Source organism: Centruroides vittatus, unplaced genomic scaffold (assembly GCF_030686945.1).
Source record: "Centruroides vittatus isolate TY-2023 unplaced genomic scaffold, ASM3068694v2 contig_880, whole genome shotgun sequence".
In the NCBI taxonomy this organism is placed as follows: Eukaryota; Metazoa; Arthropoda; class Arachnida; order Scorpiones; family Buthidae; genus Centruroides; species Centruroides vittatus.
In genome coordinates this window covers 1,000,544-1,013,081 of record NW_027122572.1, presented here as the reverse complement: position 1 = coordinate 1,013,081, position 12,538 = coordinate 1,000,544, and the positions used below count along the sequence as shown (strand labels likewise).

At 30.3% G+C, this 12,538-nt stretch overlaps 1 protein-coding gene across 2 annotated transcripts in view; it reads right to left on the bottom strand.

Moving 5' to 3' along the window:
* nwk (nervous wreck) overlaps nucleotides 1-12,538 on the bottom strand; it is a 275,370-nt gene that overhangs the window by 235,300 nt on the left and 27,532 nt on the right. For both annotated transcript variants that reach the window (XM_067280045.1, XM_067280044.1), the window contains exon 7: nucleotides 4,245-4,402. In XM_067280045.1, the coding sequence (XP_067136146.1) occupies nucleotides 4,245-4,402 (158 nt within the window). The remainder of the gene's footprint in view (nucleotides 1-4,244; nucleotides 4,403-12,538) is intronic.

The window sequence follows — 12,538 nt, the reverse complement described above, 5'->3', positions numbered from 1 at the left end:
TAGGAGTGCTATTTCCCCTTTGAAAAAGTGAGAAAAGTGAGTTGAAATACAGAAAAAGTGAATAAAAAGTGAGTGCAATAGTGGCAAAACAAAGTGAAAACACAGAAGGAAAACTCAGCAAAACAGCAGTAAAAATTGTTATTTCTTTTTATTCTGTTATGGTTAAACACATTTTAAAAATTTCTGTATATACTGTAATATAGTAGCCACTCGTTATATCGTGTTTTTTTGGTCCCCTAAATTTTAAAAGCATTTGAGTCAATTAATTTTAAATTACCAATTACCACTGAATTTCTATTTGCAACGAAATACGAGAAAGAGCTAAATATGCAGAACAGGTGGATAGATCGATTGTCATTTGTTTCCTTTTGATATAAAAGTTGTGTATTTATTAGTTTTAAGTACAGTCTCCTCATTTACAAGTTTCTGTGAATTCGAAATTTCATACATTTATGTGAATTAACGGTATTGCATCAATTCACATAAAGGTGTGAAATTTCGAATTCACCGCATAACGTGTAAGGAAAAGATCTCTAATTCTGAACGAAAACTTCTAAAATTTTTATACAGTAGTAACTTCATTTTGCTTTTTAGAGAATTTTTACTCTGTAATTTTATAAGTTTTGATGTTCTATTATATATTCAATATTCATTTTTTTTAAATTTTCAATTACAGCATTTATAATTTTTATTGAAAAATATAAACTACACGAATTTCTAATAAGCGATTTATATAGTACTGTATAATAAAATCGCAATTGATGTTTTGTTTTTATATCGACAGTATTTGTCTTTCAATGTCATTGTTAAAAAAACAATGCTAAATGGGCGTTCATGGTTTCGATGTTTACGTAAACGTCAATTAATTCGATATAACCTACGAATAAAATTCAGGATTGAAAAACTAAGCTTATTTTATATCAGAAACACTTGCTGATGAAAGAACAGAGATTCCATAGCATGTATAATCTGTTTAGTAAAAGCCCAGAATTTTTATTACTCGGTTATATCGCGTTTTTTTTTCTGTTTCCCGATAACCAGTGGCTTCTGTATTTCAAGTAAACCATGAATACTTGAAATGTCTTTGGCTTCTGTAAATAATCAGTCATGAAAGATGATGTTCTTTTATTAAGATTATTCTGCATGTTATCAACTTCCTTCTATTTCGCTTCCTCTTGCTTTTGAACACTTAACACTAATAAGCATCACACGTGCTGCTTGTACTTCATTCATGTTCTTGCTGTTAATAGCCTTCTCCAGTTTTTTTGTTTGCTGCTTCTAACAAAACTTAGACTGTCGCATGTATTTCATTTTCTTCTACATTTTTCTGGTTTAAACTCAGTTGCAGTTCCATAATCTTCATGTTACGAACAGCTTTCTTTTGTTGTTCTTCAAAACATTTCTGTGCTCTTTTTTCCGTTTCTCTTATTCTTTTAACTTCTTTTCATTTTCCAATCGTTCTTGATAATTTCTATGCACCGAGGAAGCTAATTTCAGTCGTCCTTTGCAATAGGTACAAGGTGTGGGCTTTGGTCATACATGTTTAGTCCCTCCTTAACAATCAAAAGTGAATTAAGCATTCTTTCCAACACTGATGCTCTATCAGGAGAAAGTGCCCGGCATAAAATTGATCCTCTCATTCATGAGAACGGGATTTTCGATGCTGATTTCACTAATTTGGCTATTCTCGGATATTTATCATTATTAGAAACTGTTTATTTTTTAATGCTTCGAGATGTGTAAATATTGATTTCCAAATAAAATAATAAATCTGAAATAAATATACTCCAAATAATATAAGTAAAATAATATTTTATTAATGATTTCATAAATAACAAAAAACTTTTTCCTGCAGATGAATAAAAACCAACATCGTTGCAAAGTTGTTAACCTTTGGGAAGCCTGTGAAAATCTTTCTCACAAGCAATTACGTGTTGTACTTTTTACAACACTTCGAATATTTTAATTTATTTGGTAAATTTTATATGTAAATATGAATTTACATTTTCGTTTACTTTTTTAGTCTCTCAATTAATGCACAATTATAATCGGCATAAGAGAAGATTAAAAAATGGATATTTCACAAGCAAAGTAATCACACATTTTATGAAAATAACACTTACTATATGGAATAATTATACTTGTAGTCAATTTAAACATACATTTATGGGAAGATGTAGATGTGATTTAACGTTAACAATATGCTATGAAATCATTAAAGTAATTTTATTAAACTCAAGTTTATGAAATTATTTAAAGATAAATCAAGTAAAAAAATATTTTTGTAAACGACAACTCCATAACCCGATTGTTAATTAAAACCAAATAATCTGCCAAATTATTGGGCTATAACCAGGATAACTAAATGGTCAGAAACGAAATCTTTTTTAGTGGTAGGAGGTTACGCTACTATCTCATGTTAATTTTAATAATTATATATTTTGAATTTAAAAGCGGCAGCAGTGTTGTCAGCTTGAGAGATTAATCCCTCTGCGTAATGTGCTTTCCCCTGCAAAAGAACTTTAGTGATTTTCTTAAAAAACAGCCAAAACTGCAGGGATGCTTAGAATACTTATTTTTAAACTCTGTAGAAGGAAATGCAATTCGGATAAGGTAGATTTTGGCGAATAATGAAAATATGGCATGAGTACATAACTTTACTCAACACTGGCTTCTGAATTTGTAATGTGAGGGATTTTTTAAGTGCATAAAAGATTTTTTTAAATACGTTAAATAAATCTTTGTTTTCTATAACCTAACGACACTGAGCGGGCAGTTGCAATTTTGAGTCTGCTCAGGGCCGCGTATTTTCTTCTAAAAAATTCTATTCTGATAGTCCGATAATTCGGCAATTCGTTTGGCTTTAAAATTATTTTTGGTTTGCCCCACATCTTAATTAAGCACGTGAAAATGACCAAAAAAGTGAGAAAAGTGAGAAAATGACCTGAAAAGTGAGAAAAGTGAGGATACTTCAGAAAAGTGAGTACAAGTGAGAAAAGTGAGCGACTCCGAGGCCTGGGATTAAGTTTATTGACCATGGGGCCAGACCATTTTACAAGGAGTCTAATTACTTTAGCCACAAGCAGTGTTGATAATGATGGAAAGTTTATAACTTAACACAGTTTTAAATAAGTATTAAATCCAAAACTTTTTAGTGCATTCAGTTTCCTTTTAGTCATATGACTCTATTCCAGCTGTTAATTTTCTTGATCCAACATAATAATTAAAAATTTTTCCTATTGTTAGTCTATGGAGAGACTTTGTTGAAAATAATTGGTTGTTATACTTTTTGTACATTCCTTTTTGAACTCTGATTGGTATTTTCTAGTTCGAATGACATTAGGTTGATGAATAAGCATCTTTTCAGAAGAGATTGGTTCAAATTAAACTATACCAATCAGAATTTAGAATGTAAACAAATGCTAAAAAAATTGTTATTTTCATGGGATTTCAGTGATATTTTCACTTATTTTTTTATGTTATTTGACGCTATTTAGACGAATAAGCAAGTTTTCCGAAGCATAAAATTGAAAATTTCCCGCCAAAATAGAAACTTCCTGATAACATCGGAAATGACGATCTAACATCATTTTATTCTATTTGATTCTTCTAAAACTCATTATAATACTATGTATTAGACTTAAAATATTCAATATCTAAACCAGAAAGTGTGTTAGCTAGAAATAGAAGAACTTCAACCCCCCCATTTTTCATCTCAGGGAAAGTCATAAAACAGTTGGGTGCTAATGACTTTGTGAAAGGGAAAAAGTTCTATACTTAGAAACTTTGAAAGGATTATGCCTGTACTGTCTGCGGGCCACATAAACATTGAAAGCGAGCTGTATGTGGCCTCCAGGCTGCAGGTTGGAGAGCATTCAGATGGCATCCAACCTCCAGGCTGCAGGTTGGATGTGCATTCAGATGGCAAGCAAAGCTTAACACATCCCTGTGTTAAGCTTTGCTTGCTATCTGAATGCACATCCATGACATGACGTTTAAATATTTCTCATGCATCAGATTCAGATAATTCATCGAATGTTCATATTCAAAAAACTTTAACATTCCATCAGACATTTGTTTACACCTGAAGAAAAACTCAGGGGAGTTTGAAAATATTAGTTGTAAATTTTTTGTTTGTTTTTTTGTTGCACACCGGTCATCGGTTTATAGAGTATGTTATCAAGCTTTAAATGATTAAATGAAAATGTACAAGACCTTTTTGAAATTATGTAATAATTACTTACCACAGTTTTCTCTTTCTTCATTTAATATTTTGAGCCACTGTACATCTAAATCATCTAAGTCATAGCGACAAACACCTTCAGCATCAGCTACTGCAACACTCATTGCATGCCATTCATTTGAGAATTTATCAGGAGTACATTTTATATATTTCTTGGGACTGAAAAATTAATTTTAACAAATGGTTGTTATAAAATTTTTAAAATAATATCTCTAAAAATAATGTTAGAATTTTATATTATAGGTAAAAATAATTATATCATAATGATATTTAGACTTGAATATAGAATACCATTAAAATCAAAAAGTTTTTATAAATTCATAAACTAAAAAATTTATAAAATGCTATAGGTGCCTGCAGGGTGTTCTAACATTATCACCATTCTCTTCAATTTTCCACATATTTATTAGATATGGCATTCATTCTACAGCTAGATGCCCTTCCTGATGCTAACCCTCCTCTTATCGAGTAAGCGATCATTCCTACAAATACATATCAAGGTTTCATTTTAAATCCACTGTTTTTCCTCAATTTAATGAATGTCTTAAGCAAGCCAATAAAAAGAACCACCATGCTCAATGACATATATACAACATTATTTTCTAAAGCAGATCTGGCTCACTTATAGCAGGGGTGTAATCAACTTTTTTGTGAGTCAAAAGAACTAATGATCTAACCCATATCTTTATTCTTTCATAAAAACTTAGTAGTTCACCTAAATGAAATTATGATGCAAAACACAGTTGTTTATTTATTGCAGAGTAATTAATGTTCCTAGTTATCTCTTTTTGGTAAAGATACTAAGGCATAAATTAAAAAGTACCATTACTTTTCACCACAATAAAAATTTTTTATTTCTTTCTATTGTAAATCCTTTTCATATTCACCAAGCATTATCTCTTAGAGCACAGCATTACCAACCCATAGTAAAACATTTAAAGATTTCTTCATGAAAAATTGAATTTAATGTTCCTGTTAAAATTCAAAATGTTTTCTTGAATTTTAACAGGCCATATTATCTGTAATCAACCAATGATGCAACTATTGACCAGTTGATCACATTTGACTTGTTAATCTAATAAATCAAACAACAAAACTGTCTGCATAAAAAACAAAAATTATGAAATGTTTTCATAAAACTCATTTTAGGCAATCTTCAGCATACATTTAAATCAAATAACAGAATTCCACATCAAGTTCTATATTGTTTGTTTGATTTCCTAAAATAAATAATTCTGTTTATTTATTTATTAGTACTATGGTGCAAATATAAACATCCAAGCCAGATAGTTATATATTTAAGGCAAATGACTGCCAAATTATATCAGGATATATTACTACTACTATTAGTTAAATGCTAAGTAGGGTTTCTCAAACGGGATTCCGGTTGTTTTTTTAACCCAGTTTCATCCTAGGAGAACCCGCAAATTTCTTAAACGTTTACTTTTTTCTTATTTTATGTTAAAGTTGTGGAAATTTTGCGAATAGAAAGTATAATTAATTCATAAACTGTCAGAATGCATTTGTATTTATTAATTTTAAACCTACTTATTGGTTTTTAATTTTTCCTCATTATGGCGTGTCACAAATGGTCAATAATCAATATGTAGCTTATTTGTGGCAGGACTCTGAAAATTCTTTACTTGTCAGAACCTGTAATATCTGGAAAAATTGTGCTTATGTTGCCTTAATTTTTAACCATGCCCAATAGCTTCAATAATTGCATAGCTTAATGCCAGGTTGTGCAAATTGGGCCAGGATACAAATGAGTACAAAGTCTGCAAGTATGAAGTTTTTCTTCATAAACCTAATTATTAAAGCCAAACAAATTGCCGAATTATCAGGCTATAAGCTTGTCGCCACTGTTAAAGCAGCCGAGACAGACAAATCAAGAATACTAGAGAGCAAAAGTAGTAGTACAATCTTGAAACAACTAGAAATCTTCCAGGCTACAGGTGAAAAAACATAACATCTGTTTTCTCTTAAATGCATTAAACATGATTCCACTCATGTCAATTGAATCAGAAAGAACATTCTCAGTAGCAGGACATTTCATTATTAAAATAAGAATCAGATCAAGTGATGGGAATATTGACTATCTTTGCTTTTTAAAATCTTATTATAAAAATTTACAATAATATTTTGTATTATGTTTTATTTACATTAAGAAAATTACCATTTAAGTTCATTTTTTAAATTTTCAACTCAATTCAAAGCATTTTTATTGTTGTTGTTGTATGTAGTTTCCAGCAAACTTTAATAAATTTTTCTATTTGTGAAAATTTCTACGTAATTTTTAATATATATCTTACACAGCATTATTAATATGATTTTGGAAGTTGCAAATGTATTAAATTACTTTAAAAAAATTAAAAAATAATTATATCATTTTATTTCAAGATATTCTGTATATCTTAAAAATAATTAATTCTATCCTGGGATCCCGGGAAACAGTTGTTTTATCCTGGAATCCAGGGACAAGCAAAAGACTGGGAAATGAGAAACCCTAATGCTAAGTAATTTGGCACTAGGTAGAAGCATGGTAAAATGATAGTTGGCTGAGTGCATTAATGAGAATTATAGGCCATTGGACCTAAGGAATAACTTCAAGCAATTCAGGTAGGCTTAGATATGAATATATCAAATCTTTAACGAATTCTCATACATGTGTTAAACTACATATAAATATCGCTATAATTGCTAGCACTTTAAACAAATCTATTTCCATCATCATCAGGTGAATAAAAATGTTTAAAATCCTTTTTCAAACAAAGAACTATTTTGATTTAAAATTAATGGCATTAGTCCTTTGGAACAAAACTATACTTAGAACAACAAAACGTAAAGAATTTAAAATGATACATGTGGTGACAATGTGCATGCACTATAATTTGTGGAGAAGTGGAGCTAGAGACGATGTTTTAATCTTTTATACAAGTTGACCCACACAGCAGGCAACTCAAGCATGGGGGAGTTGCATGGATTTAGTAAAACGGTAAGGAGGACCTCCCAAATATACACCAGGCTCCTGTTATCTTTTCATGGTCACACAGCGGGGTGTGTTGGTGTTGTAACACCATCCTTGCTAGTTCAATGTCACACCTGCCTGTCCTGATGGAATGCTGGTGTTTGGAGATGCAGCAAGATAACATTCTAGTTGTCACCCCTATGCAATGGGTGTGAATACCAGATATTGTGTTTTCCAACAGGATAGAGTATATCGCGGACTTCTCAAGTATGAAAGCAGCATCCCTGTCATTGCATAGCAGTCTCCTGAGATTTGGCCGCAGAGTGACCGGAAGAAATAGCTTTTGTCTAAAAATACGGCAAATGCAGACAGTGATGGGGCCACAGAACAGCAATGAGGGATGGACTATGGTGCATTCCTTTGGGTTGTGTAAAATGGTGACAGAAAAACAATTCTTTTAACCTTGTTCAAGATATACTTATATTTGTAATTAGTATAATCTGCCGCATTTACTGTTGAGTGAATGGCAGTAAGTTCATTATTGGTGCTGGTTTGTGTGGAAGGCAACAGGAAGGCCCTTCTAATTAACGGGGCTATAGCTGCATTGATGTAGTGCTGCAGATGGTATGCCGTGGCAGGGATTAAAGGGAGTATGTTGTTAAATTTATGAAACATGGAGTACACTATACCTCCTGGGACTTGGAGATGTTTAGATTTTTCCTGGTTTTCTTTTTTCCAGGTAAAGTTGAAAGTGGAGTAAACATTCATAAGAAAGTATTTGAGGACAAGGAAATCCTCCTCCGAGCCTTGCCAGGCTACGAGAATGTCATCTACGTATCTAAGGCATATCAATGTGTATGCTATCGTGAGGGGGAAACTAAAAACCCTTTGCTCAACATGTCTCATGAGCAATTCCACTAGTAGCAGTGAGCCCATTGGGACCCCCTGTTTTTGCAAGTATATTTTCCCATTAAACCGAAAATAATTATTTTCGGTGACAAAAAGTAAAGCCTCACGTATCTCTAAGACTTGCTGTGCTGACAAGCACTCCTTGATTAGTAGTGTATTGGCAAGCATAATCACATGTGTCATTTAAATTCTTTATGTTTTGTTGTTCTAAGTTTAGTTTTGTTCCAAAAAACTAATGCCGTTAATTTTAAATCAAAATCTTTGTTTGAAAAAGGATTTTAAACATTTTTATTCACCTGACGATGACAGAAATAGATTTGTTGAAAGCACTAGCAATTATAGAGATATTTATACGTAGTTTAATGCCTGTATGATAATTTTCACTTCTCTTGCTTATCCAAAGATCGGCATGAAATCCAACCCTCGAATTCAATTAACTTTAAAGAATTCATCTCAAGAGACTGGATTAGCTTATAGTTGTTCATACAGCTACAAAACTATATTTCAGACATAAAAATGGGAATTGTCTGTATACTTTTTAGTTATTTATTTATTTAGAATGTTCCAAAAACCTTCTCTTTAGTTAAAACATTATCATAATCATACTTTAATAGTGAGTTATAGGCATTAAAATGTTTAAAATCTAAAAGTTATATCTAAATTAACATTTCTGGAAGTAAATGCTGGGTATTATAACTAGTAATAAATCAGGATTCATTACTAGTTATAATAGTTATAAAAAAAATTGGCCTGCTCCAGACCAATTTTTTTCTTCCAGAACCTTCTAAATTAAATAAATAAATATTAATTTAATAACGAATGGCATCTAACACTTATCTCTAAGCCAAATTACTTTAATAGAGGTATCAGCCTGCACAACTATATTAAAGTAATTGGCTTAGAGGTAGGCATTATGTGCCATCTATTATCAACTATATAAAGCTGAAAAAATGGGCAGTCTCTTTGTTACAGTATGCCAAAAATGGTCACTAGGGGCACCCCTAGCTATTATTTAAATTAATTTAAACTAACAATATAAATTATAAATAATTTATATTGTTAGTTTAAATCATAATATACTGAGTATTATACTGTAAAAATATAAAATAATATTTTTACAGTATAATACTCAGTATATTATTATATTTATTTATAATTTAATATGCCCTGAGCCTGCATCAGGCCTTTTGACTTGTTGATTTAATAAAGTTTTACAACAAAGTGTTACAACTAATATCCCAGAAACGAAATGTTGTATTGGTCTATTCAGGCCCTACAGAGTCAATCTCAATTTTGGAATCCTTGATTTTTGAAAAAATTGAGACCTCGATATAAGTTGACCTTTTATTATTGATTTTATTTGAATACAAAAAATTAGTAATTTGCATTAAAAAAACCTATTTAAACAATACTTCTTAAATTTCATCTTAATCAGAACTTTCATTACCATCATGCTCTTCAGCCTTCTTGAACAATACATAATCCTCTGTTCCATCCAACTTGTTGATAACAAAGCTCTTTATAATTGTGTTGTCACTAACAATTGGTCGTAAGTCAACTGTTGTTCTAACTTTTACAATATGTGGAATTTTTATTACTTTTTGCGTGAAAATTAGTCATGTTCAATTCCATTTTTTTTCAAAATTTTTTAGTTAGAGAATAGTTTTTGTAAATTTATATTTACGAATACCTGGGAATCAGTCACCATAAATGAATTTTTAATTGCTTTCTTATTCATTTTTACAAATTTCATTTAAATCATATCTAGAAATCAAAAATTTTGCTAAAAGGGTTTGTTTTATAGAAAGAAGTATAATATGGGTGTCTAATTTATATAAGTGACAAAATGTATCTTATTGCTTCTTTTTTTGGGTTGATATCAATAAAAATGAAATTAATAAAAGTTATAGAGCAAAATCAAGACAATGTCCTATAAACCGTGCTATGGGTAGTATGCTGCCCAGCATATAAATCACACCTAGAAAAGTAAGCTTTCTTGTATATTTCATGTGTATTCTATAAGTGTACTTGCAGTTTTGTGACTATCAAAAACAAAAATAAAATCAAAACTTTGTGTTTCATTTTTGTTTGCCTTAGTATTACAATTACTTTGTTTTTATAACTATTTAAAAAGTTTTTTTATAAAATCAAAAACATAGATTTGTGATAATTATAATAGAAATTTACACTTTACAGAATAAATTTTTCAGCAACCTTCTCTCCCAATTTCTCAATTAGTAGAGACTCATAAGAGTAAAATAAAAACATTACCAAAATAAAATTTTCCATAGTAGTTACAAAAACTGACTGATTCTGTTGAATATGATAAAAAACAATTGAAAAATTGATTATTCACAATCATGCTAAACATTTAATTCCTGTATATAATCTACAAGCTGTAGCATGACAGGTCCTAACTTGGATGGTAATCAACATGGTTTGGCAATCAACACAACAAATTTTAGTGTCAGTTTAAATGCATACAATGTGTACCATAGACAGTTATTGAAATCAAAAATAATTTTAATTGGATTCAAATATAAATTGAATGCAATTTTTTGCTCTTCAAAACTGGAAAAAACATTGATTAATACTCAGGCCAATAAACAATTTAATCAAAAGTTTTTCTATATTATGTCTGAAGGAAGCCTCTTAAATTAAACTTTCCTGTCTCTAGAGATGAGATGAGATGAGATGGAATACAAAGACAAAAGCAATTCTTTTCTATGTATTGGTTTGGGTTCAATGGACCATATCTTATAAGAAATCAGCTTTTGTAACATTGATTGTAAAAGTTTTTAATTTATGCTTGAATTGACAGCTGATGGAAAAAGAATTGACCACTAATATAAAAAATTCAACAAAAAACCGATACAATATAATTAAGCACCAACAATTGCCGTATGACATCAGGCTATATAATGATTATAATAATAATAATAATAATAAATTTAGCCCAAGAGAGAGGCATCAGGTGCCGTCTCATATTAAACTTAATAATTATAATTTAATTAAATAATTTTAGATTAAACCGTAAACTGGAAGAAAAGAATTGACTCAGAGTGGGACTTTATTAGACATTTATTATTATTATAGCTTTTATATAGCTCAATGTCATATGGCAGTTGTTGGTGCTTTATTGAATTGACCACTCTTTAACAAATACAGTAGAGCATTGATTATCCGACTCAATTGGGGACTGGGGTTGGTCAGATAACTGAAAAGATGGATAACCGAAAACTATGAAAAAATACATTATTAGTATATCCCATGTAACTAGTATATTAGTATATCGCTATTAACCTACTTCACGTTGAATTTTCATCAATGTTAAGCCTAACAAAATTTTTTTTTTAAATAATAATCGTTGCTATTCTATCGTTAAAACTTATTTCTTTATTTTGCACAAAATAAATACAGTACTGTACTGTATATTGAAAAATATAAAACAAAAAAATATATATTCGGGTTACATATTTTACATAAAGTAGGCCTATACATTAGAAAAAGAAGTCCAAAATTTTCTTTTGCTTCACAGCTGACACTCGTTTTTTTGCCGCTAAATCTCGCACATGTTTTAAAAACAGCAATCGAATATCGTCGTTAAATAAAATTAAGCTTGGTTTAAATACTGGCCTCCCTTTAATGGTCAAGCCAGTGTTGCCAGCTAAAACATGCAAAAATTTAACAAAAATAATAATAAAGTAGCCAAGACATAGCCAAATATTGTAGTGCCACATCACTAGCGAACATTTGAATTTGCCGACTAGAACGCGGTCGGTTAACCGATGTGACGGTTAATCGAGGGTCGGATAATCGATGCTCTACTATAGTGATATGAAGAGAAAAAATGTTTGGAAAACTAATCAAAAGCTTTTATGAATCTCATTTCTCTGAACCATCCAAATACCACAAATGAGACATAAATTTCTGTCCATTTCTCCAAAATTGTTCAAGCTAAGCTAGTAAAGACAATAAGAAGAAAGGTAAAGTTGTCTACAATAGAAATCTCATCTATTCTAGATATTGAGAAATGACAAAGAAATGAAGGGAGAAAATATAAAAATAGTGTATACAATCCAGGTATTGATGTAAGAAATGCAGAGTTAGCATATATAGGTATGGCTAGAAGATCTGTAAAGAAACAAAAAACAATGAACAGATATCAAAAGAGAAAATAGCCATGGCTTTGGCCCAAGAAGAATTTTATGGAAATGATGTATTCTGAAATTGTGGTCATATTTAGAATCTTTAATTCAACGAAGAATTTAAGAATAGCAAAATCACTTTGGATATATATGAGAGGTAGTTAACATCAATGATAGTAAGAACTTAGCAACACACTGGAAATAAATTAGCACATATGTTGAAAAATATATTATTATAAATTATTATAGAGTTAATAGTTAATTTTATTT